Genomic DNA, 26,687 nt, shown 5'->3' with positions numbered 1-26,687 from the left:
CTCAAGCAGCTCACCTTGGCTACCTATCTCACTGTTTCCCACCCTTTATCCAGTCTGGGGCCCTCTACTTCCAGCTCCAGTCTTTGGTATTAAGGGCCAGAAAAGCTTCCCCAGGACACCATGACCTGGTTTCTAGCTTGAGGAACTCTAAAAATAGCAGGCCCTCATTAGTGGGGCCAGATGGCTCAAGCTGCTGTGCCTAGGGGCTGGGTCGTGGTTATTAAGAATATGGCTAGTCTCTCAGCCCACCACCAATGCAGGAGGGGTTGGATCACTGCCCAATGGGGTCTCCCTTTACGCATCTTACCATTTTCTTTCCCACCCACAATTTAGATCTACTTGTTCTGGTCTAAGTTATTATTTCATTCCTAAGAAAAATGACCTTTAATATACAGTTACTTTAGGTTTTCTAGGACACTGCTATCACAAACTCTATAATGGTCTGTAAGTGGACTGGGGGATGAAGAAGCAGGCTCAAGCTTTTTGCACTATCAGTGCCAATTTGCTTTCTCCATTCATCTACATTTATCTACATGTTAACTCACATCTAAGAGCTCAGATTTGAGCCCTGTTTTCCTTGTGGAGGCTGCCATCTTTAGCATTCATTTTATTACTGAGTTCACTGCCCTCAAGCTTGATTTCAGGGATTAAAAAGGGCCAGAGCAATGTCCACCATCTGGGACCAGTAACTTGTCGTACCTGAGAAGAAAGGTACAGCTGGCTGGCCCTAAGGGTAGGAAATGTTCTGCATACAGGTGTCCAAGGCATGTGGGTATGTCCCATAGGTGTGTTCAAGTGTGTCTCATGGGAGGAATGCTGTTTTTCCAAGTATACACGTAGGAATCTGTCTCGGGGATATAAGTATGTGTCCTGGGGATAACAGCATATGAGTGTGCATCTCAGTGTGCCACATGGGTATATAATTGTACCTTATATGTATCCATGTGTGTTCACACAAGCAAATGTGTATAAGTATACCTCATGTATTCCCTATGTATGTACTCTGCTCATGTTGACAATGTTCAAGTGTACACGTGCCCATGCTTAACTAAGTATGTGCTGAAAATAAGTATGTCTATATGAACGTGTGCCCCACTTGTGTATGCCCTATGTATGTCCCAAATAGGCTCCTCATGTGTCTGAGTGTGTTGTGTGTATCAGTGAAAAGTATGAGTATGTGCAGGTATAGGTGAAGAACACAAATAGATAATTAGGTTAAGCCAATTTTCTTCCCCAACAATTTCTCTAACAGCTTTTCTTCAAGACACTTGGAAGAATCTATACCTAAGCAGAACAAAAAAATCTGAGTTCAAATTTTATTTCTGTTACTTCCTGAATTTGGTGGCCACAGGTGATTTTCTGAAGAGGCTTAGCCACCACTCTGTTCATCATAACTATGAGTCAAACAGCCAAGAGCTGAATAGAGAGACTGGACAAAGATCAAAGATCAATCCTGAGATTTTGGTCAGTTCCCAGCCTCTCCTTTATGCCTCAATTTCCCCAGCAGTACTGTCAGAGTGGGCTCATTGTGTGAGGTCTTCCTCATTCTCATCTACTGACTCCTCAGCTTAAGTACTATGGATTAATTCTGGTTCCCCTAACCACAAAGTGTCAGTACACAGATATATACATGTAGATCAGCATCTGCTAGATCCCCTGGACATAAACAAGTTACTAGTTGCCTCCCTGCACCTATCAGTCACTACACACTTATTTTCCTAGCGACCTAAGTAGGCTGGAATAAAGTGATAAAAAACATAGTCACAAAGACATATAATTTTTTACCAAAGCCCAGACAAAATACCATGTGGCTTATCCAAATTATTCTTCCTCATCCTTTGGAATCACTGTGTGAACTGGTAAAGGATAATGAGTCAGCTTTCAAAACTCAAACCTGCTCTTTAAGAACAAGATCAGATAAATCTGTGATGAGAAAACATCGAACCTAACCAGAATTCAAAGTGATGCAGAATTTAAGGCAGCTTTTCTGCATTTGGCAAGGCTTCTCATGCATTCCTAGACAATATGATATACAGATGAATTTATCATAGATCTAATAGATGTATCTGAAGTGCTAATTAATGGCTCAATACCAACCTGGCCAAAGTTAACTAGAGGCATCTGCCTAGTTCTCTCTGCTATCTTGACTAGCTTTTATTTTTAAAAAGACCTAGATAGAAGCAAAGTGCAAAGGCATCTTTAGAATAAGTACTTGCTCAAAGCCACTTGGTATTGGTTAATTGCTAATAGCTAACTCCATATGCTATGCTCTTCCTAGCACACCACTGTCTTTGAAGAAGCAGCACTGATCTTAATAGTTGACTAAGCAATTCTCTGAGCTTCAGTTTCCTTAGCCACAAAATGGACAAATAATCTTGGCCTTGCCCATTTCATAGGGTCATGGAGAAATGATCAATCCATTAGGAACAGAAAACTACACAATAGTTTTTATTTTCTTGAACTGCTTCCAGAGCAGTGAGACATTTCCAAACAAAATGATGCAGATTAAGGTGGAATATCAACTTGCTCTATGTAGGTCATTTGTCAAAAGCCTGTGATTTCTAAAGCAACTCTTAATCATATTATGAAAACCCAGTAGTACTCAAATCCTAGCCAAGAACCTGGGGCCAAGAAATGGTTTTTAAGTGCCTAAGGTGGTTCTGGTTTGATGAACTTGAGAAGGCACTAAACAAAAACACAATTAATTTGGGCTTTCATCCAAGCTCCTCTTTTAGTTTTACAAGAGATAGAGAAAGCTGGTTTGCTATTCATAGCAACCTGTATGTGATGCCATGGAGAATGGAGCTGGGGATAAACAAAAGCTTCTTATTAAAAAAAAAAAAAATCCCAGTTTTCCACCAAGTACTCAAAGTACAGGCCTCTCTTCTTCCAAGAGAAAGAACTGAGGTTCAAAAGTCATATTTGCAGACCCTCTTTATTTTTACGGAGGACCTATCGATTGTAAGATTCCCTCCACCATACTAGTCATCCACAGAATATTTTTGCCTCAGAGAGTTCTCAGAGATTATCAACCCTGATTTATAGAAAAGAAAACTGAGTCAGAGAGGCTGATTTGCCCAAAGTCAGACTCCTAGTTCAATGACCCTCTGGTCATTGGTGATTTCCCCAATCACCCCTGTAGGGAGGAAAGTCTAGAGTGGCTTGCACATCTCATGGGTCCAAGAATTCACATTTTTATCAGGCTACCTTTTAACTCCACCACTACTATAAATGTATTGCATTTCCTTAGGCAAATCTTTTTCCTCTCTGAACCTAGACCCCAGCTTCCACAATGAGAGGATTACTCCTGGGATAGTTCTAGAATCTCTTTCAATTAGTAGATAAAACTGTCTGGAATGACTTCATATGGCACTATAACTTCCAGAGCTTGAGCCCAGACGAGGCTGAAAGTAGCCATAAGGCAATGAGTCTTTGAGCCTCATTTTCCTCATCTGTGAAATGGAGATAATCCTTGCTGTACCTATTTCACAGGGCATCAGAAGTTCAAATGAGACAACACGTAAAACTCATTAAAAAGTGTAACACAATGTTCAAGGACAAACCAAAAATCAAGTAAGTATCCACTACCTCCAGCTGGTTTCCTCCAAATCCAATCAGAGTCTGTGCACGTTCTAATAAATCTTCTTGAGTAGTGTACAGTTCAATCTAGATTTGCAAGTCAAGCCCCTCAGCTGCTTACAAGGTCCAAAGAAAATTAATAAATCCCTCCACTCCCTTTGGGTCCTAAGCACAAAGCAGTGCCATCATTTTGCCTTTTTTTCTGAGCTCTCTCACAATGCCAGGCTTATCAGAGGCCCTCCTGTGTCTCTATCCTAATACCAAGGCATCACTGCCTAGTCCTCTTACCAGCCAGCATGGTTCACGGTGAGAGGAAGAAAAAAATGGATAGAGAGGCTGTGGGAGGCTCTTCTAAAAGTAGCTGCTGCCTTTAGGCACCACATTCTGAGGGGGTGGGAAGTGGGATCTTAGCACATCCTTCCTGAAGCCAGCTAGGCATGGAGGAGCATTGCTTCACCTCCTCTAATGAAGGCAGGCAGGCGAAGAAATCTGCTGCCAGAGCCATTCCCAGAGTTGGCTATGGATGCACTGTGTTGGCTCCCTCAGGGCCCCGAGGGTGATGGTTACTCAGCACAGGGCTGCATCCACAGCTCTTTGCTTCAGGAGAGCTAACGTGGCCAACAGGAGACTCTGCTTCTGCTACCCTATCCCACTGCCTGGCACCTCAAGGGCTGCTGACAGGCCTGCTTCTCTCCAGGCGGTTATATAACACTCTTATTCACTGCTCTTAATTCTTCCAGCCTTTCAACAGCTTTCTCCAACTGAACCTGAGGAGTATGCAGGTCTCTCATCCAGTCAAGAAAGCACAGAACCAGAATCCTATAAAGAAGGTAATAGATTACACAGTCAAGGACCTGATTTCAGGAGTCAGGATTCCAGGACCATCACTGCAAACTTGGACCACTTTTCCCTTCTGTGCCTTAGTTTTCTCCCTTGTTAAAAAAAAAAAAAAAAGAGTGGGGACACTGTGCTACAGACCTAGCAGGTACTTTAATCTTTGCCCCTAAGTGGTTTTCTGAGAAACCTGGCCACTTTAATGAAAGACTCACCTCTATAGTGCAGCATATCCATGGGTTTCCTGTCTCCCAAGCATTTTGGCTGAACTGGGCAAAGCCATCCCCACTCTCCTAATCCAATTCCCCTAGTGACTTAAAGTCTGCACTGAAAAGATGATTGCCTGGAACTTTAGACTCTGTCCTCTATCCCTAACCTAGGCCCATTTCAATCAGACCTGCTCTGGTTTTTCCTCTTTCATGTAGAAGTTTTTAACTAAAAATTCATTTGAGAACATGGTTCTTCCACTGAAACCACTCTTTCTTCTTTTTAGTAATATGAAAACTGAGGTCCACGTGTGAAGACACTTGATCAATTACCTGGTAGCAAGGTACATAAAAGGCTAGGACTTGATCCTAGGTCTCCTGAGCCCTTTTCCAATGTTTTCTCCTACTGCAGAAGCTGCCTTTTATATATATTGTCCTAACAAACATGCACAGCTTTCCCTCTTTTCTGCTACCAACTCTCAACCTTGATGCGTGACACTCAAATATCAATCCTTGGCAGAGGCCTGCAACTATCACAGAAGAATGATAAAGATAAGAAAGAGCTGAACTCAGCTATATCCATCTCTTAACCTTTCCTCATACACCAAGTTGCCCACTTTGATCCTTTCTTCAAAGCTTCCTCCCAAGTACTATGCTACATCAATGGACTCCTTTAATTCTCAATCATGACTCAAATCTGACCACAAAATTCACAATGAAGGCAGCATTGGAAGCATTGCAAACTATAGTGACAAGAGGCCTGGGTTCTATGCTAGGCACCACCCACCTCCTACTGTGTAACCTTGAGAAACCTGCTTAATCTCTGTAAGCCTCACTTTCCTACACTACTTTCAGATTTGGGAGAGGAAACAATGAAATAACTAGGGAAATTTGTTCAGATTCTTATTACTATTATTACTATTTTTATTACTTATTAATGGTAGTAGTATTAACTAAGTCAATGACTTCTTTAAAATACTGCAGGAAGGAGCTCTGGGCTGTCAACACAGCTAGCCCCTTATCTCTCAAGCACTTCCAGACTAAGAGACTGGTTCTGTATCTATAAAGAGGCAGTTCTCAATTATTTACATGACATATCTCTTTAATAAGCTGAATCCCACACTGGTATACTCTTGCTATTCAGATCACTAAGGGTTCCCTTCCATGCTTGGTAGTCAGTGTTTACTCAAAGAATAATATAAGCTATAGTTCACCTGTTATTGAAGAAGCCTAAGCCAAGTATAATTAAGAAGGCAAATCTATTACCCCCATAACCACCCCATGATTCTAAACCTGTTAAAACAAATCTTTGGATTACTTGTTTTTTAATAATATAATCATTTTTGCCATTTATATTAATTGCAAAGTGAGCATAGAATATTAGAGCTCAAAGAGAACTTTGAAGACATCTAATCCACCTATCCTTATTTTGCAGATAAGGAAAACAAATTTCAGAAGGGATAAGTAATTTACCTGAGGTCAACCAGCAAATGAGTGGAATCTTTCCATTGTTACAGCAAATATAGAGGAATTGACTTTTTTTTCCACTGAGGAGTTCAAACCATCTCACAGCTGATTACAGTTATCCCTTGGTATCTGTGGGGGACTGGTTCCAGGATTCCCTTCAAATACCAAAATCCTTGGGGTTTTGGTTTTGTTATTGTTGTTTTGGCGGTACTCAGAGCCTCACACTTACTAGCAAGTGCTCTAACATCGAGCCACACCACCAACCCCTCAAAAACACAAATCTGAGCATACTCAAACCCCTTACAAAAAATGTACCATATGCATATAAAGTATGCACATCCTCCTTGTACTTTTTTAAAGATTTTTTTACTTCAGTGCTGGGGATTGAACCCAGGACCCCAAACATGCTAGTCAAGCAATCTACCACAGAGCTATAACCCCAGCTCCACCTCCCATATACTTTAAATCATCTCTAGATTACTTATACCTAATACAATATGTTACACAAATTCTTATATTGTATTGTTTATATATACATATTATTGTACTGTTATTTTAATTTTTTCAAATATTTTCTATCTGTGAATGCAGCAGAACCTGTGGATACAAAGGACTGATTGTATTTTAAATCCAAATAGGTATCAGACTACTCACCCCCTAAACGTCAATCCTTTTTAGAGTGGGCACAAGCCTCTAAAACTCATCCAGAGTCCCCAGAAATCCTGGAATAAAATCTCACCCTCTGAATCCTGCTTATTCATGTGTAATAAGCTAGACATCAGGCTGAGCTAATATTTCCTTTGAACCATTCCATAGCAGTCATTCTCACCCCTGGCTAAACATTGCCATCACCTCAGGGAGCTTTTAAAAAAATATTGATGCCAGGGCCCCATCATGACCAGCTCAATCAGATCTCCCCAAGAGATTCTATGAATTGCTGTTAGTCTTAACTCCCCAGGTGATTCCAATGTGCAGCAAGGGCAGACAACCACTGGGTTGATTGGAAACAATACAACCAAGCAAAGAGGAAAACATGCAGTTTCCTGAACTCAATAAGGACAAATTATATTGTTTTAAAGGCACATCCATGATGTCCCACTTTTCCAAAGAGGGAAAAATGATACACCGAAACTACAGTTGTGACACTGACATTCAGCCAAATTCTGGAACCAGTTAAGAAACATCTGGTTTGTAGGCATTAGAAGAAAACAGAGCTCTGGAGCCTGTGACTATATTTATCAGAGTAAGATACCAAGTAATTCATACTTCTTTTTCTGATGGGACCATTGGCTGGCAAATGATAGCTATGAATACAACATACCTTGATGTCCACAAAGCATACAACAAATCCCATATGATGTTACTCTCATCACATTCAAGATAGATGCCTGGTGGAGTCTGCACTAGATACATATAAGAATAGGGTTCAACCAGTATTACACTTATCCCAAAACCAGGCAAAGACACCACCAAAAAAGAGAACTACAGGCCAATCTCCTTAATGAACATTGACGCAAAAATCCTCAACAAAATAATGGCAAACCGAATTCAACAACACATCAAAAAGATTATTCACCATGACCAAGTAGGCTTCATCCCAGGGATGCAGGGGTGGTTCAACATACGAAAATCAATAAATGTAATAAACCACATTAACAGAAGCAAAGACAAAAACCACTTGATCATCTCAATAGATGCAGAAAAAGCCTTTGATAAGATCCAACACCATTTCATGATAAAAGCTCTAAGAAAACTAGGAATAGAAGGAAAGTTCCTCAACATTATAAAAGCTATATATGACAAACCTACAGCCAGCATTATACTTAACGGAGAAAAACTAAAACCATTCCCTCTGAAATCAGGAACCAGACAAGGATGCCCACTATCTCCACTCCTATTCAACATAGTACTGGAATTCCTAGCCAGAGCAATTAGGCAAGAAGAAGGAATAAAAGGAATACAAATAGGTAAAGAAACTGTCAAAATATCCCTATTTGCAGACGACATGATCCTATACCTTAAAGACCCAAAAAACTCTACTCAGAAGCTTCTAGACATCATCAACAGCTATAGCAAGGTAGCAGGATATAAAATCAACATAGAAAAATCATTAGCATTTCTATACACTAACAATGAGCAAACAGAAAAAGAATGTATGAAAACAATTCCATTTACAATAGCCTCAAAAAAAATCAAATACCTAGGTGTAAACCTAACAGAAGATGTGAAAGACCTCTACAAGGAAAACTATACACTTCCGAAGAAAGAGATTGAGGAAGACTATAGAAAGTGGAGAGATCTCCCATGCTCATGGATTGGTAGAATCAACATAGTAAAAATGTCGATACTCCCAAAAGTAATCTACATGTTTAATGCAATTCCCATCAAAATTCCAATGATATTCATTAAAAAGATCGAAAAATCTACCATGAAATTTATATGGAAACACAGGAAGCCACGAATAGCCAAGGCAATACTCAGTCAAAAGAACAATGCAGGAGGTATCACAATACCTGACTTCAAACTATATTACAAAGCAATAACAATAAAAACAGCATGGTACTGGCACAAAAACAGACATGAAGACCAGTGGAACAGAATAGAGGACCCAGATATGAAGCCACACAACTATAACCAACTTGTCTTTGACAAAGGAGCTAAAAATATATGATGGAGAAATAGCAGCCTCTTCAACAAAAACTGCTGGGAAAACTGGTTAGCAGTCTGCAAAAAACTGAAACTAGATCCATGTATATCACCCTATACCAAGATTAACTCAAAATGGATCAAGGATCTTAATATCAGACCACAAACTCTAAAGTTGATACAGGAAAGAGTAGGAAATACTCTGGAGTTAGTAGGTATAGGTAAGAACTTTCTCAATGAAACCCCAGCAGCACAGCAACTAAGAGATAGCATAGATACATGGGACCTCATAAAACTAAAAAGCTTCTGTTCATCAAAAGAAATGGTCTCTAAACTGAAGAGAACACCCACAGAGTGGGAGAAAATATTTGCCAGCTATACATCAGACAAAGGACTGATAACCAGAATATATAGGGAACTTAAAAAACTAAATTCTCCCAAAACTAATGAACCAATAAAGAAATGGGCACGTGAACTAAACAGAACTTTCTCAAAAGAAGAAATTCAAATGGCCAAAAAACACATGAAAAAATGCTCACCATCTCTAGCAATAAAGGAAATGCAAATTAAAACCACGCTAAGATTCCACCTCACCCCTGTTAGAATAGCCATCATTAGCAACACCACCAACAACCGGTGTTGGCGAGGATGCGGGGAAAAAGAAGCCCTCTTACACTGTTGGTGGGAATGTAAACTAGTACAACCACTCTGGAAAAAAATTTGGAGGATACTTAAAAAGCTAGACATTGATCTACCATTTGATCCAGCAATACCACTGTTGGGGATATACCCAAAAGACTGTGACACAGGTTACTCCGGAGGCACCTGCACACCCATGTTTATTGCGGCACTATTCACAATAGCCAAGTTATGGAAACAGCCAAGATGCCCCACCACTGATGAATGGATTAAGAAAACGTGGTATCTATACACAATGGAATTTTATGCAGCCATGAAGAAGAATGAAATGTTATCATTCGCTGGTAAATGGATGGAATTGGAGAACATTATTCTGAGTGAGGTTAGCCTGGCCCAAAAGACCAAAAATCGTATGTTCTCCCTCATATGTGGACATTAGATCAAGGGCAAACAACAACAAGGGGACTGGACTTTGAGCACATGATAAAAGTGAGAGCACACAAGGGAGGGGTGAGGATAGGTAAGACACCTAAAAAGTTAGTTAGCATTTGTTGCCCTTAACGCAGAGAAACTAAAGCAGGTACCTTAAAAGCAACTGAGGCCAATAGGAAAAGGGACCAGGAACTAGAGAAAAGGTGAGATCAAAAAGAATTAACCTAGAAGGTAACACACATGCACAGGAAATTAATGTGAGTCAACTCCCTGTATAGCTATCCTTATCTCAACCAGCAAAAACCCTTGTTCCTTCCTATTATTGCTTATACTCTCTCTACAACAAAATTAGAGATAAGGGCAAAATAGTTTATGCTGGATATTGAGGGGTGGAGGGGAGAGGGAGGGGGCGGAGTGGGTGGTAAGGGAGGGGGTGGGGGCAGGGGGGGAGAAATGACCCAAGCCTTGTATGCACATATGAATTAAAAAAGAAAAAAAAAAAGAATAGGCTTCAACTCTAAAAAGGGGGCTCTGGTCACAGATGTCAGAAGTCACATTAACCTCATCATATCAAACATTTCTGTGAATCAACAACATGAATGATATTTATTCAGCTTTCAAATGATGCAACACTACAAAAGATTGCTAAGCTGTTGTGTGACATGAAGAAAAAAATTTCAATCCTACAGGCTAAAACAGACAAATCAAATAATTTATACAATGCTAGAAAAAACTGCCAATTTCTTCCACAGCATGAAGAATTTAAAAACCTATGAAAAAGTAGAATAATGGACCAACCAAAAGAAGAAAAATTTAACAAGTTTGGTTCAAAAAACCTAAATTGGTTCAAAAGGCCAAGCGATTGCACCAGACAGGAAAGTTTCAATCTACAAGCTCAAAAAGTTAATGCAGTGGCTATTAACCCTGGCTGCATTTTGGAGCCACATTGAGGAGCCTTAAATTGAAAAAAAAGCTGCCCGAGACCTATTCCATGTCAATTAAATCAGAACCTCTCAGAGTGGGCATCTGGCATAGGTATTTTTAAACTCCTCAAGGCTGAGAACCAATAGAAGGCTGAATTATTAAACATTTCACAGACCTATCAAAGTCCCTTTATACTTGATCCTGGTCAGGTCAGGTGGCATGTGGAGTAGCATGGTCAGTTCTGAGCAGCACAATTTTTTTGTTTTCTGTTTTTGTTTGTTTTCTGTTGTGGCTGGAATCAAACCCAGAGCCTAATACATGTTAAGCAAGTGCTCTACTACTAAGCTATATCCCCAACCATGAGCAGCACATTTTAAAAGAAATACAGAACAATACACATGCCTCAAAACAGGACAATTGCATGAAACCTGCAATCCCTCCAAAACACTTTGTTTAGCAATTCACAATGGCTTTCACCTTGAAAATCCTGAACAGTGAATTTTTTCCTAAGATTGATGTATACTCAAGATGAAGGGAGAATTTTATGGACTAAAGAATTCTGTACGAATAAAGGTGCTATACAAATAAAAGGTATTAAAAATACTAAAAATTGTAAGCATATAAAGCTGAGGAAGTTAATATGACTTAAGGGATGACTCATGTGCACCTCCCTCACCACCTGAGCCCTATCAAATTTACAGTAGGTAGGAATGATCAACTCTGACTTTCCCACCTCTGTTGGAAAGACAGACCCACTCTCAACTCACCAATCTCTCTCACCTTTACTCTCCTCATCAGTAAAACTGAGAATAAGGATCACCTCTACCTACTTTGCAAGACTGATGTGATACTCAAATTAGAAGGATGTGAAATCACTTTGCAAACTTGATAGGCCCATGAGCTGACAAAGGGTTATTAATATAGCCAGTCTAGTAAAGACTGTTTCCCAAACCTTCTCTCTCCTGCAGGCCCTTCTCCCTTCTAATTTTTCCATTTCATATTTTGGTTCCAGAACAAAGCACAATGAACTAAATAGTTAGCTCCACCAATGGATGGAAGGAGACACTCTGGACACATGTTGGAAAAGCTAAGCTTTAATAAAGCATTCTTGGGAAGCCAGAGAGTCAGCTGGCCTAGACAAGTTGCAAATAAGGGCTAGAGAGTCTAAGATCTGCTTCCTCTATCCCATTTCATGTGGCAAAGCCACTGGAGCTGGACCAGATGCCTTGTAGTCTTCTGAGGAGGCAGTTATTTTGGGACAAAAGGCTCAATTCTCATGTCCCATTCCAAAGAAAACACTCAGGGATCAGAAGCTAAGGGATCAGAGGCTAAGGTAGCAGACAGGCTAAAGAGGACATATTTTGGCACCATCCCTACAACTACCAGAGTGTGTCTTCTGATCACAGCCAAGCACTCTGAATCTAGGCCTCATCACAGGGCAGTAGGAGCACTTCACTCACAGGCTTACTGGGATCCCTCATCTCCCTAGATACTTACACACACACACACACACACACACACACACACACACACACACACACACGGGCAAGAGAATCTGAGCCAGGCTCCAATCCCTGTTCACCAGTTCCAGAATCAAACTGACTTTCCCAATTTGCCCAACCCTCCCCAGTCAAAAACTACTGAACCACAGAAAGAACCCCACCACAAATTCTATACTACAGCTGGCTGGGCAAGGTTCCCTAAGCCACAAACAAAATTGGGGAAAACTGCAAAAGCATATGTTGCAGGTTCTGACAGATGGGAGCTATCTTAAGGCAAGAAAAGTGCTGGTCAGTGTGTTCCCACCAAGCTATCACTTCACTCTTCCCCTGCTGAAGTCAAAATTTAGGGTTAAAAAAAAATGTTTTTCAAGCTAGGAAGTGAAAAGGCTCAGTTAATCTTAAAGAGGAGTTAGTGACTAGAGAGGTATTTAAACCCATGAGTCTTCCAATAAACAGTCCCCATGGGTGGACAAAGCTAGGTTTTGTATGTCTGCTGCAAACATGTTTTCTAGGCATTTGCAGGCAGCAAGGATTTCAGTCTTTCTTTGTCCATTCCCCAAAAGCATCTCCCCAAGTCTTGCTGAGTTCCAGCCCCAGTTGTCCAGACAATGGGGCCTGGAACTTTAAAGGATAGGCTGTTCAGCTCATTGGGTGCTGAGTGATGCAGGGGTTGCTAGGATACCAGTAGAAGGTATTTTAATTCCTAAGTGGGGAGCTGGAATTTCGCTGCCTCCTAGTAGCAAAAGTGTATCCTCTTCTCACAGGGATGAAAGGAGGAGAGGAAATAAAATGCTTTATCAGGGAAAAAGGAGGAAAGGAAATAAAATGCTTTAAAGCTGGAACAAATTAGGAAAAAGCCCTTTTCTCTTCCTTACTACTTGCCTACTTATAGTGGGAAGTAGGAGGATGTGGAGGTGATAGGGGAGGGAGGAGAGGGAAAAAGGGAAAGATTAACAGAGAAGGCAGGAGAGGGAAGAAAAAAGACGACACCTTAAATTGCATAAGGTTCTACTTCTCTGGGATGCATTTCTCATTCTCTCCCACTTTTTTCTCTTTTTGCATGCCCTCACAAATCTGAAGGAGAAATGCCAACCCTTTAGGACTCACACAGTAAAAAGTCACACTGCCACCTTTTGTTCTCTATTTTTCAAACTCCTTTTTGGCTGCTCTAGGGTAGCCTGCCATCTGGCTAGCAATGTCCCCTTCTTTGACCGGATATAAGTGAATTTGGAAAGTATGAACACACACTAAATTATTGATGGTAGGGTTCATTCAAGCTAAGGGGTTTAAGTGGTGTAAGGAGGATTGGTATGGGTGACATCCATCCTAACACCATTTAACTCTTCACAAGCCCTAGCACAAGAAGGCCATTCAGAACTCAATACTGTCTTTCCTCATTCCTACCACAACCACCCTCCACCCACCCTCAGGAGTGTGCACCCACACACACCCACAAACATACTGTCACCACTCTACATTCAGTCCCAAAGGCTTTCTACCAGGAGTCTGCCAGGCATCCAGAGGTGAAGGCATTTCATTTACTTAGTCATAAACCTAGTCCAAGACTCCTCCCCTTAGGGAAAAAGAAAAGTCAAAATACATTCCAATGTTTCAGTTCCCATTTCCCTACCACACAGCTAGACCAAAAATCCCTTTGGTAAAATTTATTCTGCAGATACCAGCAACCAAATATACAGCCCTTCCTCTTATCATCCCTTGGTTAATAATCCATTTTCTTTTTTACTTATCTTTCCAGTTCATCCCCCTCTGACTTCATGTCTTTATGGGTGCCTAAAATCACAAAATGCTAGAATTTAGAGGTTACCTAGTCCAACCATTTCAAAATGCCAATGTATAGGAAATCCCAAGCCACTGAGGAAGAAAATAAATGCCCAAGGTCAAACAGCCACTGAATGGTGAAAACTCAGGTCTGCAGCTACCCTAGAATTGAGCCATTCTCCTCTCTGACACTGTCTCAAAACAAGGTGCCTGGATAAGATGTAAGATTACTTTACATAATGTCTGTGGAGCTAACAGATTAAAAACAAAACAAAACCCTCACTAGATTCTCACTGGCAAGAAACAAGTTCTTGGTTCTCCCCAAGGAGTCTTCACAAAAGGACCAAAGAGTAATTAATAAGAATTAATACCAATAAACTTCCCAGGTCATGCTTGCATCATGGTACCAGACAAGGAAAACAAACTTGTCTCTCACCCACACTGAGTCAAGGAGAGCAGGATTTGAGGCTCAAAACCTCAACTGACGCCATTAAATAATATTCTATGCATTGGTCAAGACAATTTCAAGGGCCTCTTCATAGTCCCTCTCCTTTTATATTAATTTCCAAAGAGATTAAACAGAACATGAAGCTTGACAGCATAATGCCAGCAGATTTGCACATCACACATGAGCAGCCACCCACACGAGTGTAGCAGAAGCATGTGTGTGGGCGTGTATGCACTCTGATTCATCCTTACATGAGCCAGAAATGGCACTGTTTCGAGTCAGGTAAGCAAGGGAATGAAGAAGACCTGCTTACATCAGCAAGAGGTGAAAAAAACAAGTATGCACACTGGCATCAGAGACAATTTTTTCCAAGCTTTGCAAAGAGCTTTATCAGCAGAAACAGAAATATAAAAATAATAATGACAATAATAGCAACTGCCACTAAGACCATTTGATACAGACAAGCAGGCATAGCTCAGAACTGGAAACAGGGTTACTTCCAGTTCCTATTTTTTCTGAGCTTTCATCCCATTCCATCTATACTTTGTGTGTGTGTGTGCTCAAAATTCTTAATTTAGTACATTACGTACTTTCAGTTATGTGAATGTTTCAATTAGGGACCCTGCTCTCAAAGCAACAAACTAAGCAAACAGTATCACAACTTTCTCATCAGTGCTATTAAACTCTATTGAAAATGTAGTTCAAGAACATCATTGCAAATGGGATTACTTCACAGAAGCCATATCCAATACTATTATTCCCAAAGTAAGTAAAAGGCTGGCTTTTGTTTTTTGGATGAGACACAGAGAAAAATCCTCCATCTCAAATCCAGGGATACAATCTCTGAGAAAAGAAGCCCAAACATCTCTTGTCAAAGTCCTCTCTTGCCAATTCAAAAGATCATTAAATACTTTCATGTCCTATTCCATGATTCCAAAGAAACTGACATTTAATGCTTGAAGAAATGTTCTAAAGTTGGCTTCTTTCCAAATTGGAAATTGTGAACCCCGGACAGCAAATTGAGATTAAAAAGACAGTCAACAACTGCCAACTAAAGGCACCCCCACCTCATCAACAAATCCCTGCTTCTCATTAAAGATTAAATAACCATTTTCCCTAAAATCATTTCTCGTATCAATTTTTCCCCTCTAAATATACAGTGCAAGACTTTCTTAGGATGCTAAAAACTCATCATGCTCTTCTACAAACCCCTTTCCCGACCCCAGCCCCAAACAAACCCAAATGCACATCTGATGGCAAGGCAGAAATTTTTTAAATTCCGTGATGGAGTTTAAAGGTAGTTTTCACGAAAATGAGTTGACAAGACATACAAAGAGCAAAACCACTCTTAAGGACGCAGGAGCCTGCTCCATGAACGTCACATAAATGCAGAATGCATACATGCATGCACTTAAGTAGAAAACATTTCTTTATCAACAATTCCACTCAAGCAATAAGCAACTACATTCACAGACATACTTAAAAGACAAGACATGACAAGATTTAGGGAGAGATAATATACCAACGTCATACATATCACAGCGAGGCCATGTTGAAGCTCAAAACGGTTTTCCCCCCTGAGTAAGAAAGCTTGCTCTCTTTCTCTCTCTCCCCCTCTCTTTCCCTGTCTTGAACTGTCTCTCTTGCTTTTTGTTTGTTTGTTTGTTTTTCTCGGTGGCTCTCGGGATGAAATCAAAGCGAGAGTTCGCAATAGCTCAGGTGGCTGGACTCCATTCAGCGCGTTCCCAGGAAAAACATGAGTATGACATTGACAAGCAGGAGGACTACAATCACGGCAAAAACTACTACAGTTTGCACATCCAGGGTCATGGTGCAATGCAGAACACTGTAGTGTTCCAGGTGGGGGGCCGGCAGATTGGGAGATGTCAGTCTCTGTTCTGTCAGACTGTCCATACAGCCACCATGCTAGAAAGGAGAGGAGGAAGTCGGATGGTTAGGGAAGGTTGGGTTTGGCGCCCGAGTTTGGTCGGGGGGAGGGGAGGGGAAGGGTTGGAGAGAGGGACTCTTGTTTCCCCCCCCTCCCAGGATTAGGCTGATCTTTCTTTCCTAGCTAAGAAATCTTAGCTTGCGCTGAAGATGGCAGAGTCCAGCATTCTCTCTCGGGCGCCACGGAAAAAGCAAAATCCTGGTTTTCAAAGGGAAAGGCGGGAGGAACCTATCAGAGGTTCTCCGGCGCCTTCTGAGTCTGTCTGTCCGGGCGTGCGTCCGTCCGCCTGCCTGACTACCGGTCAGTCTCAGTCTCCCCTATTCTCTCTAGTTCGATCGCTTGCTTGCTTGTTCGCTGTCTTCGTGGGATTCCCAGCTGCCAACCACTCTTTCTAGCCCTTGCTCGCCGGCTCTCTCCCTGTCCTCTCCCCACCCCCACCTCAGCCTGTAGGCTGCCTTTTTATTCACAGGGAGACTGCGGACGCCTGCGTGACGTGCAAGACAGAGCCGCTGATGGGCCAGCCAGCCAATAACAGATATTGCAGCTGCGCATTCGCTGCCTGGGGGGCGGGACTTGAGTTGGCGTGCTAGCCGCGGCAGCCAATCGGAGGATACAAGGCTCCCGGAGCAGGCTTGCTATGTTCGGATTAGCCCACCAGCAGTCAGTTGTGGCATGGGGGTGGGGAACTTGTTAGGGTTGGGTGGTGGGGGGTTGGAAGACTGAAAAGGAGGCGAGAAAACACTGGTAAAGAGGGAGGGAGCAGACCAAGGAAACGGAGGGGAGCGAGCGTGGCAAAGGAGGGTGAAGAGGAGAAAAAGGGAGAGACCACTGGAAGGAGAAAGAAGATAGGGCATATGGTGAAGAAAAGGGAGGATAAAAGATAGGAAGGAGGTAAAAGGAATGGGAAAAGTGGATGCGTAGGTTGAAAGAAGGCATATTTCTTGGCAGCCACTCTGGAGCCTGGGCCAAGGAGGAAGCAAAGGTGCCTTTGACCACTACCTAAAGTATTGACAGGCAGCTCACAATTAGCTATAAAAATTCCACAAACCGGTGCTGTGGAGAAAAACAAACTGACACCAGAAATTATCCAAAATTCAGTTCTATTTGGATTTCTCTGATAGAGCTGCTCTAGCTCAGCTAGATGACCTTTCTAACTCTGGCTAACTTGAACTCTTCCAGATAGATACTAAGAAGAGAAACCAGCTAATAATTAAACATTTGGTATGCATAAACTTCTAAAGAACTTACAATCTGCTTCTAATCATTGTCCTTCTCTGTCTTTGTAACCCAGTGCCTAGAACTCAAGAAAATAAAAAAAGAGAGACCAAAAGATTTCAGATTTATTTCCTGCCCTACTGCTTCATGCTTGGTCTATGTCTTTTGGGCAACTCATTTCCCCTATCTGCACCTCCATCTCTCTTCTGTCACATGAGGAGTTAGACTTATGTGAGAATTCAGTGAAACATCAGAAGCCTCACTTCAGAAAAATACATACAATTTCTGCACCTTCAAAAATGAAGGATTCCCTTACACAGATCTCTCACAGCCTTTCTTCCTGTTACATTCTATGACCATATAAGCCAACAGATAGATAAATGGTGGAGAAAGGCAAGAAATTGTATTAGAGATAGACCAAATTAAATTCTGGCCTGTTAGCATACTGTGAACTCTAAGAGGAATGAGAATTGCTTTCTATTCTGTAGAAATCTTTGAGGCTAAGACGCTCATCCATCTTAATTATTGGAAATTTTGAATGGATGCAGGTGATAAACAAAATGGACCGGAGCCCTACAACATAGAATAAATTCAAACAAGATCCTCTTTTACAAATTTTGGCTCATAGAACCACTTGTAAAGATAACACTTGCCAACAAAAAACCCTCAATTAGATCAAGGCTCTGGATCCAACTACCAATTTATAGAACATACAGAGGACAAAAAAGCATACTAAACTGCAGTGAGGGATTCAGATTATAAAATGCACTGTAAAAAACAAAAACCTACAGTACCAATAATCCAGTTCTTTACAAACAAGCAGGAAGAAAACACATTAACTGGGGTGGAACTTGCACACACAAATACACCTATATTGGTAACACTTATGAAACAACTAGAAATATGGACACAAGGTCTTGATTTACCTTTTCAGCTCAATTGTGGGCTGAGGCAGCTCTGAGCACTTCTGGGCTCCCTTCTGGCACAGAGATGCCTAAGAAAGTTGGTGTGAAGAACAAGGGTAAAAACCAGAGCAAGGAACCAGAGAGACTACTTTCTCACTTGGGTTTTGTGGCAATTGATCCTACAAGTTATGTCACCATAACCATTCATGTCAAACCTGGCTCTAAACAAAATTCAAATGGGAATTGAACCTAGTTCAACAGTTATTAATAGAATATCCTCTGTGTCAGACAAATGCTTTTACATTTCCTCACTTCACAACAAAGAACTCCTTAAGAATAAAGCTCGCACCACTTCATTCCAGATTTGACAACTAAAGCCATAAGTGTAGCCATTGTAAGAAATCGCAGCACCTCCATCATCCGAGGAAGAGGCTTAGAACTCAAGAAGAGTGATGTGGTTTTAGATAGGGTTGGTAAGTCTTGTGAAAAGTTGGTGAAGCTTTGGCTTCTACAACTCCAAAAGAGATCTTGGGGAAATTTAAAAAGGAAACTGAAAAAATATAAAAGCAAGAAATGAAAAGTACATCCTTGAGGGACTTTTTTAAATTAACAGTGAACAGGCTCCTAAATAGGAAAATACATTTAAATGCATAAATGAACATGGGGGGAATAATATCTGTGTGATTACATATATTATAAAATCAAACTTTTTAAAAAGGTAGACAAAGTACTATCCATTGAATACATGTTCTCAAATCCTTGACTCTAGACATCCTGAAACTTGTTACTTTTATTTCATGGCATTATACTGAAACAGCTGAAAAGGATATTCAGGAGCTCCTAATTTAACCATTCTTTGATGGAGTAAGCTTTCTGATATGCAGAAATAGGAAGACTTATTCAAGATCACACCATGCAAGATGGCAACTAGAAACTAGATCCCTTGACTCCTAGTTGAATGCAGTTAGCCTGACTATAAACTAAAATGATAATATCACCACAATGTTTCTGTAATTGAAGAATGCTTTCTAATCCAGTTTACAACTGACAGAAGAAAACCTGTCATGCTGCATTGTTGTCTTACCTTATATTTTAAGATACTTATTAAATGCAAAAATGCTCATATCTTTCTGAAATGATATGGATCATTTTGTGAAAAAGTAAACAAGCATGACCTGCCACTTAATGTTAATTTTTTTTGAGAAGTCACTGAATTTTTTTCCTCCTCAATGATGACTTCGTAAGCTTCAAATCTAGTACTTCTTATGAATCCCCAAAGATCCTTAAAAGAATATAGGACCTGGAAGCTATTTTCAGTGTTTATAAGATCTATCAAAAATCACATCTGTAAGCTAAAAAAGATAATAAGTATATTTTACATAGTTGGTAAAAGTTATTTAGTAAATTAAATATCTTAATTACCTTTAAAAATCTGAACACAAACCAAATATCTGATGACATTAAGGAAGTACTATTAATCATTTAGATGTGCTGATATTGTGGTCAAGTTTAACAAATAGGGGGAATAAGGGCAAACCTTTGTGACCTTGGACTTGGTTTCTTTAATATGACATAAAAACACAAGCAACCAAAGAAAAAAATAGATAAACTGGACTTTCTCTAAATTTAAAAACTTTTGTACTTCAAAGGACATTCTCATAAATGTGAAAGGTGAACACAAAGAATGGGAGAAAATATTTGAAAATAACATCTGATAGGAGACTTGAATCTAGAATTTATAAAGAGCTCTTACAACTCATAAAATGAAATATGACCCAATTTTAAATTTCTCAAAGAACCTGAATAGACATTTATCCAAAGAAATGTTAAGTCCATAAAAATATATTCAACATGGTTAGCCATCAGGGAAATTCAAATCAAATGCAGGAAATGTAAATGTAGGATATTTACTATAGCATTTTCTATATTGTGACACCACCTTATACCCACTAGAATGGCTTTAGTCAAAAAGTCAAATAATGGGCTTGGGTTGTGGCTAGGTTGTAGTGTGCTTGTCTAGCATGCAGGAGCTCCTGGTTTAATCCCTAGCACTGCCCGAAAAGTGTGTGAAGGGGGGGTAAATATTAAGTGTTGTGGAGGCTGTAGAGAAATGTGGACCCCCCCATAATACAACTGGTGGGGATGTAAAATAGTGGAGCCACTTTGTAGAAAGTCTAGCAGTTCCTCAAAAAGTTAAATCCTGTGAGGGGCGTTAGGGGTTCCCTCAGATTCTCAATTTTCACACAAAATCCCAGGTACTGGAGATCCACAAACATAAAAAGAATTTTAAGGTGTCTCACAACAAGAAGTCTCACAAGGTGAAAGTTTTAGCAAGGATTTATTTTAGTGTAGCAGAATAAATTAGGGATAAGTGGGGGGAAATGAGAGAAACATTTCCTGCTCCCCATGCAGGAAGTGAGAGTAAAGACTCAAAATTGTGGTACTTATCTGTAGTCTTTATATTTTCTCAGCTGAGGTAATACACATGGTCATGTCATCTAGCAACTCCTACTCACTAGACAATGGATCTGGGTACCCAAGATCAGTGCTGTTTATTACTTTAAAGTTTATTACTTTAAAGGCCAAGTTTGGTCTAGGCCTACCAAAACAGAGGGAAAATAGGTGAGTTTTAGGACTTCCCTTTGGCAGACATGCCTTTCATTCTTTGTTTCTATCTCTTCAAGGAGCCTTGCAGGTTTTTAACATCTGAAAGGGGAAGGCAGATGCAGATAGCCTCTTTAAGTCTCCCTGTTCTCATAACATCTGAGAGATAGCTTCTCTGGCTTTTCAGTTTTTACTTCCAGATTCCAGCATCTGAGTCTGGCCCTTTAAATATGTATTAAAAATAATATAATTTCCCTCATATATTTATCCTGACTCAATTCCATTCCTATGTATGTAGCTAAGAGAAACAAAAACACATCTGCACAAAAACTCAAACACGAGTGTTCATACCATTATTCATAGCAGCCAAAAGATGTAAATAATTCAAACATCCATCAACTGATGAGTGGATAAACAAAATGTGGTATAATCCATACAATGGAATATTACTCAGCCATAAAAAAGAAAGGAAAATTGATAATGTTACAACAAACAAGAACATTGAAAATATTGGGCTAACTAAAAGAGGCAGATATACAAGGTTTTTGTATGAGTCCATTTATATGCAATGTCCATATAGTTAGGGTAAATACTAGTTCATGAAGCTTCTGTTTCAGGTATACAAAAATATATTTATTAGGTTATGCTATAAAATGTACTTTTTTCAACATGTAATTGTCAGAATAGTTTGAAAGCCACTCTTCTAGGTTATTTTGATACAGATACTGGCTGTCATGATAGTACAGTAATGCAAGCAACTAGAATCTTTCTCTTAGAAAGTTCAATCTTAACCTAGCTCTACTTCCTATCTTTTGAACCCCTCCATCTATTGCAAACTGGCTTTACCACCATCATCCCAAACAAACCCGGAAATGTTCATGAATATAAATGAATAACTTCTTGTGAAAGTTTCCATTATCATCTTTCCTGGCTTCTCTCTCATTTGACTCAATATCCTCCTCTTTCCTGAAATGCACCTTTGCCTTGAGAATGCCATCTGCATAATCTGTATGGTACTACTGTCTTCACTTCTTGCCTAGGTTCTTCTTCATCCAGTGGTTGATATCATGATTTCTCAAAATTCTTCTAATTTAAGGCCCCTTTTCTTCTCATTCTACACTTTCCCTGATTGGGCTCAGCTTCAATGGTCACAATGATAAGGATGGTCCCTCCATCTCAAGACAATCTCTTAATCCCTGGGACAATCTAAGGTGGCAGAAAATTCTTCCATCTATGCCACAGCCATAGATGAGAAGCTAATCACTCTATGAGAGGGTCCAGAATAAATATACTCCCCAATTCACACTATTTCTCAGGACCCAAAGGCAGTTCAACAGATGATGATGATAATAGGTAACACTTATAAAATGCTTCCTGTGCAACAGGAAGTTAAATATATTAACTATTTTAATTCACATACATAACCCTATGAGAGATATACTATTATTGTACTTATTTTACAGATGAGAAAACTGAGGCAGAGTAAATTAAGTAGCTTGCCCAAGGTCCCATGGCTAGTAAATACTAGAGACCATGTATAAGTCCAGGCTGGCTCTAGAGTCTTTCTCTTAAACACTATGCTACATGGCAATGTCTCATCTTTCAATAGCATTTGATGAGATGTCTCCTGGGTCATAAGAATGTCATAAGAATAAAATGCTTCAAAGTCCTGACCTGGGCCCCACTGTCCTTCTTCTTAGATCTAAGATTTCTGGGTCTGAAAACTTTTTGCCTTCTGCAGGGGAAAAGGCAATTTCTGGCTGTCCTTTGCTTCTCCTGTTTCAAACAGCTCCCAAAGATCCTCTTTGGCCAGGAAACACTCCCAAAAAAGCCTCACATTTTATCCTGACCCCTCCTACATTGTGACTCACTCATTTCCCACCCTGGTCATGCTATTAGCTCCTGGCAACATGCCAAAAGCAGTCTGCAGCTACTGAATCTTGTTTGTTCATTGTCTTGGTTACTTATATAACCAAGCTGACACATGTCAGCTCTAGTTAAGAGACAGCCTCCTGAGGACAAAAACCCCTGTACAATTATTCAGCACAGAGATCTCCACTCCTCCAAAACTCAGTTCGACAAACATTTATTCTGACAGCTAAGGAGTACAGAGAGGCTGTCAGGGAGCTTATAATCTAATGTAGGAGACAATCAATAATGCACATAATTTTAATGTCATATAGTAGGTGTCCCAGGCTAATCAGATAATGGGTAAATTGTTAATGATCACAGAGTAAATCAAGAGTGAAAAATAGATCATCTCCAATCAACCTCCCTAGATAGAAATCCTCTCTACAGTATATGTGATTGGGTGGGAAAGCAGCAGGAGGAATACATTGGACATAAATGATACTAGGCCTTTAAACATGTCATTTTATTTAATTAACCTCAGAAGTCTGAGAAGAAGGAATTGTTATCAGTAATTTTAAAGAGTAAGAAACTAAAGCTCAGAGTGTTTACATCCTTTCTCCATAGCCATACAGGTAGAATGTAGGAGGAGTGGAATTTGAACTGAGATCTGTTTTCAAAGCCCATCTTTTTTCTCCAATAACTGTGATAACTTTGTACAACAGCTGGTTGAATATTTTCATTAACAGGAAACTCACTCTGAAGCTTCCAAAGCCATTATTCATTTTGAACTGAAATTCACTATCCTATGGTTTCTCCTCATTTGTTGGAGTGCTACACTGTAAGCCATGCAAAAACAAAAACAAAAATTAAATCAAAAGTCAAGTCTTTGTAAGCAAGTCCTCTCAGGTATCTGAAGACATCTACCATGGGTTCAAATCCCAGTTCCTCCTGAACACCCCCTCTCTACACACACACACACACACACACACACACACACACTCTCTTCCATACCAAGTCATGATCATTTCTTTAAGTTCTTGCACTTGTAGTATGGTTTACAGTCCCTGACCCAGGCTGGTTTCTTTTTCACTTTACATCCCTTGAAACATATCCAGATAGGAGTGACAATATGAACTGTTACTTCCCTTAATCTGAACACAGGTCTTCCTGCTACTTCTCCATTAGGAAGAGTTACCTATGACCTTACATCCATCCAATTTGGGTGATGCTCAAAGGTGCCACAATGCCTTGAAAAGTTCATCACAAAATGAAAAGAGCAGTGGATAAATCTTTCAAATGTAAGTCCAGCCTCTGCTTCTTGGTAGCTGTGTGAGTTCACACAAGTTTCATAACTTCCCTAAAGCTCAAAAGGCTATGAATTCTTTTCAGTTGTACCTTAATATAAATCACTGATTGCTTTAAATCTCAATAGTGTTGGTGAAGGTGTGGCAGGCCTGGTCTTGGTTCCAGGTCTTGCCCTGACCAATGGGTGATAGGTGATTAGCTTAAGCCAAACAAATTTATTGCATATAATTGGTTGGTGAGGAGTAGAGTTTTATAGGGGGAAATAAGACACAGAACTATGAATGTGACTGTGTGTGAAGATTTTTCTCCTGGTTATCTACAAGTTTAGCTCTTTCACCTCCTCAAAGTAATCCTTATCACTCTCTGTAACACACAGTAGTACCACCACATTAGTCCTTTCCCCGTTATCCTGCTTTTCCCTCATAGCCTTTATCATTCATTATCTGAACTAATATATGATTCTTTGTTTATTGGTTTATTGTTTCTTTTATGAAATGTAAGCTCCATGAAGGCAGTTTTGTTCAGTGCTGTGTCTCCATCACCTAAAATATGATGCTTAGTGCTCAAAAAACATACGTTTAATGACTAAACACCTAAATGAATGAATGAATACTAAGGCATAGCTCTGGTGACTCAATGTATGATGTAGAAGAAGTATGTCATGAAAAGTATTCTCTGCTGCAGTTTATGAATATCAACCTTTGCCCCTACCCCACCTCTAAGGGCTTTGGTTATTAAGAATTAATCCAAAGGGGGCTAAAAGATCCAGATCACAGGCTGAGAACTACAGGACCTCTTCTGTTTTCTGTTGGTTTAGACCCTAAACCACCTTCCCTCAGGAAACACTGCCTATACCACCTTTCCATGGCCAATAGGACTGAATAAATATCTAAATAAATACTCAGGAGCGGTAGTTTGCTCCTGTTTCTTTACTTAAATCTATTTCAAGCATATTGCACATTTATTTTGGGCCAATTTCAGTTCTATTTGAAATAAGCCAGTGGGCCCAGACCATCTGTCTCTACTCAGGGTAGAGAAAGCACTGGTTGGAAAAGAATAGAAAGGTTCTAAAGCCCCTTCAGAGGAAATACAATGGTTTCCTTCAGGCTTACAGTTATTTCTGGGGCAGCCAGGCCCAATCATTGTATCAACTCAACACTGGGATGAGCAGTGAATGCTTCTCTCTGTATCAGGATCTAGTGTTTAGTTTTGAAGCTGAATATCCTAGATGGTTCCATTCTTGGGCCTTATGACTCATTCAGCCATCTACCTCTCCAACCTCCATGCCCAGGTTTTATTTATTTATTTATAGGCTTCGTTTCAGCTGTAAACCACTGGGTACTTAGGACACTAAGCTCTCATCATCAAATTAGGCATGGAGTTATGCTTACAAGAGATGCTTAAAGGGAATTACATAAACAAACAGGTAGGTGGGTAGGTAGGTAGGCAGATGATATGAATAAATTGCAATTGCAACAGGAGGAACAGGCTTAGTTCAGCTGGAGAATTTGTAAGAAATTGGATTATGTGTCAGGGGGAGGCTAAGGAATTGACTTTGAGAAATGGTACTTACCTATAGAAGTCCAGGTTAGTCTAGCAACTATACTCTGAGTGACGATGTTAAGACAGCTGGACACCACCAAAAGTTTGGTAAAGAGAGTATGCAGGACACACAGATGGATTGCCATTTATAGAAATTCATGAAGGCCCACTTAAGACTGCTAAAACTCTCTACAGACTGATAGGAAGAGATTTCAATGTTATATTATGTTAAATCAGCAAAATGCAGAATAGTACGTATGTGTGATCCTTTGGGTAAAAAGAGGGAAAATAAAATATATTTGTATCTGCTTATATCTGCATTTAAAATCTCTTACAAGTTACATAAAAAAGCTATAAAGCTGGTGACCTCTGATGGGAGGACACAGAACATCCACTGTATACATTTTTATAGTTTTTGTTTTACGATGTAAACATTGTCTTTTAAAAAATTAAAAGTAAAAAATGTTCAATCTGCTGTGTGGACTTAGAAAGTCTCCCCACTCCACTCCCCTTCATTCAGCCAAACTAGGAAGTGCCTTAGGCTTAGAAGTAGTACAGGTTGATGGTTAAGAAACTGTATGCACAAGGCCCTGGATTTGACTCCCAACAAGGGAAGAGAAGGGAAGGGGAAGGAAAGGGAAGAGGGAGGGGAAAGAAGGGGGAAGGAAAGGAGGAGAAGGAGAGGGGAGGAGAGCGGAGAAGAGAGGAAGGGAAGGGCAGGGGTGGGAGGAAGGAAAACAGTGTTTAGAGTCACTTTGCTGAGTTTCAACCCTAGTTCTGTCCAAGGCTAGTTGTGTGGCTTTAAGTTACTTAATATCCTTGAGTCTCATTTTTCTCATCTTTAAAATGGAGAGAATGGTA

At 40.1% G+C, this 26,687-nt stretch overlaps 2 protein-coding genes across 11 annotated transcripts in view; both read right to left on the bottom strand.

The window, feature by feature from the left end:
• Positions 1–26,687, bottom strand: part of Arhgef9 (Cdc42 guanine nucleotide exchange factor 9) — a 354,155-nt gene that overhangs the window by 131,043 nt on the left and 196,425 nt on the right. For 2 of the 10 annotated variants that reach the window (XM_020171610.2, XM_020171615.2), the window contains exon 1: positions 15,990–16,185. The exons of 6 other annotated variants lie outside the window; for them this stretch is intronic. Coding sequence is in view for 2 of the 4 variants with exons in the window: in XM_020171609.2 (XP_020027198.1) it covers positions 15,983–15,991 (9 nt within the window). In the remaining 2 variants the exon portion in view is untranslated. Of the gene's footprint in view, positions 1–15,978; positions 16,186–26,687 lie in introns of those variants that run through there. 2 more of the 10 variants (XM_020171609.2, XM_074062557.1) reach the window with 2 other exon arrangements.
• Positions 16,048–16,864, bottom strand: LOC141419567 (uncharacterized). Its single transcript, XM_074062559.1, has one exon. It carries the CDS (start codon positions 16,368–16,370, stop codon positions 16,191–16,193), a length of 180 nt encoding a protein of 59 aa, XP_073918660.1. The 5' UTR covers positions 16,371–16,864; the 3' UTR covers positions 16,048–16,190.

This window comes from Castor canadensis, chromosome X (genome assembly GCF_047511655.1).
Source record: "Castor canadensis chromosome X, mCasCan1.hap1v2, whole genome shotgun sequence".
NCBI classification, from domain to species: domain Eukaryota; kingdom Metazoa; phylum Chordata; class Mammalia; order Rodentia; family Castoridae; genus Castor; species Castor canadensis.
The sequence above is the reverse complement of the archived record's forward strand: the minus strand, read 5'-3'. Positions and strand labels throughout refer to the sequence as shown.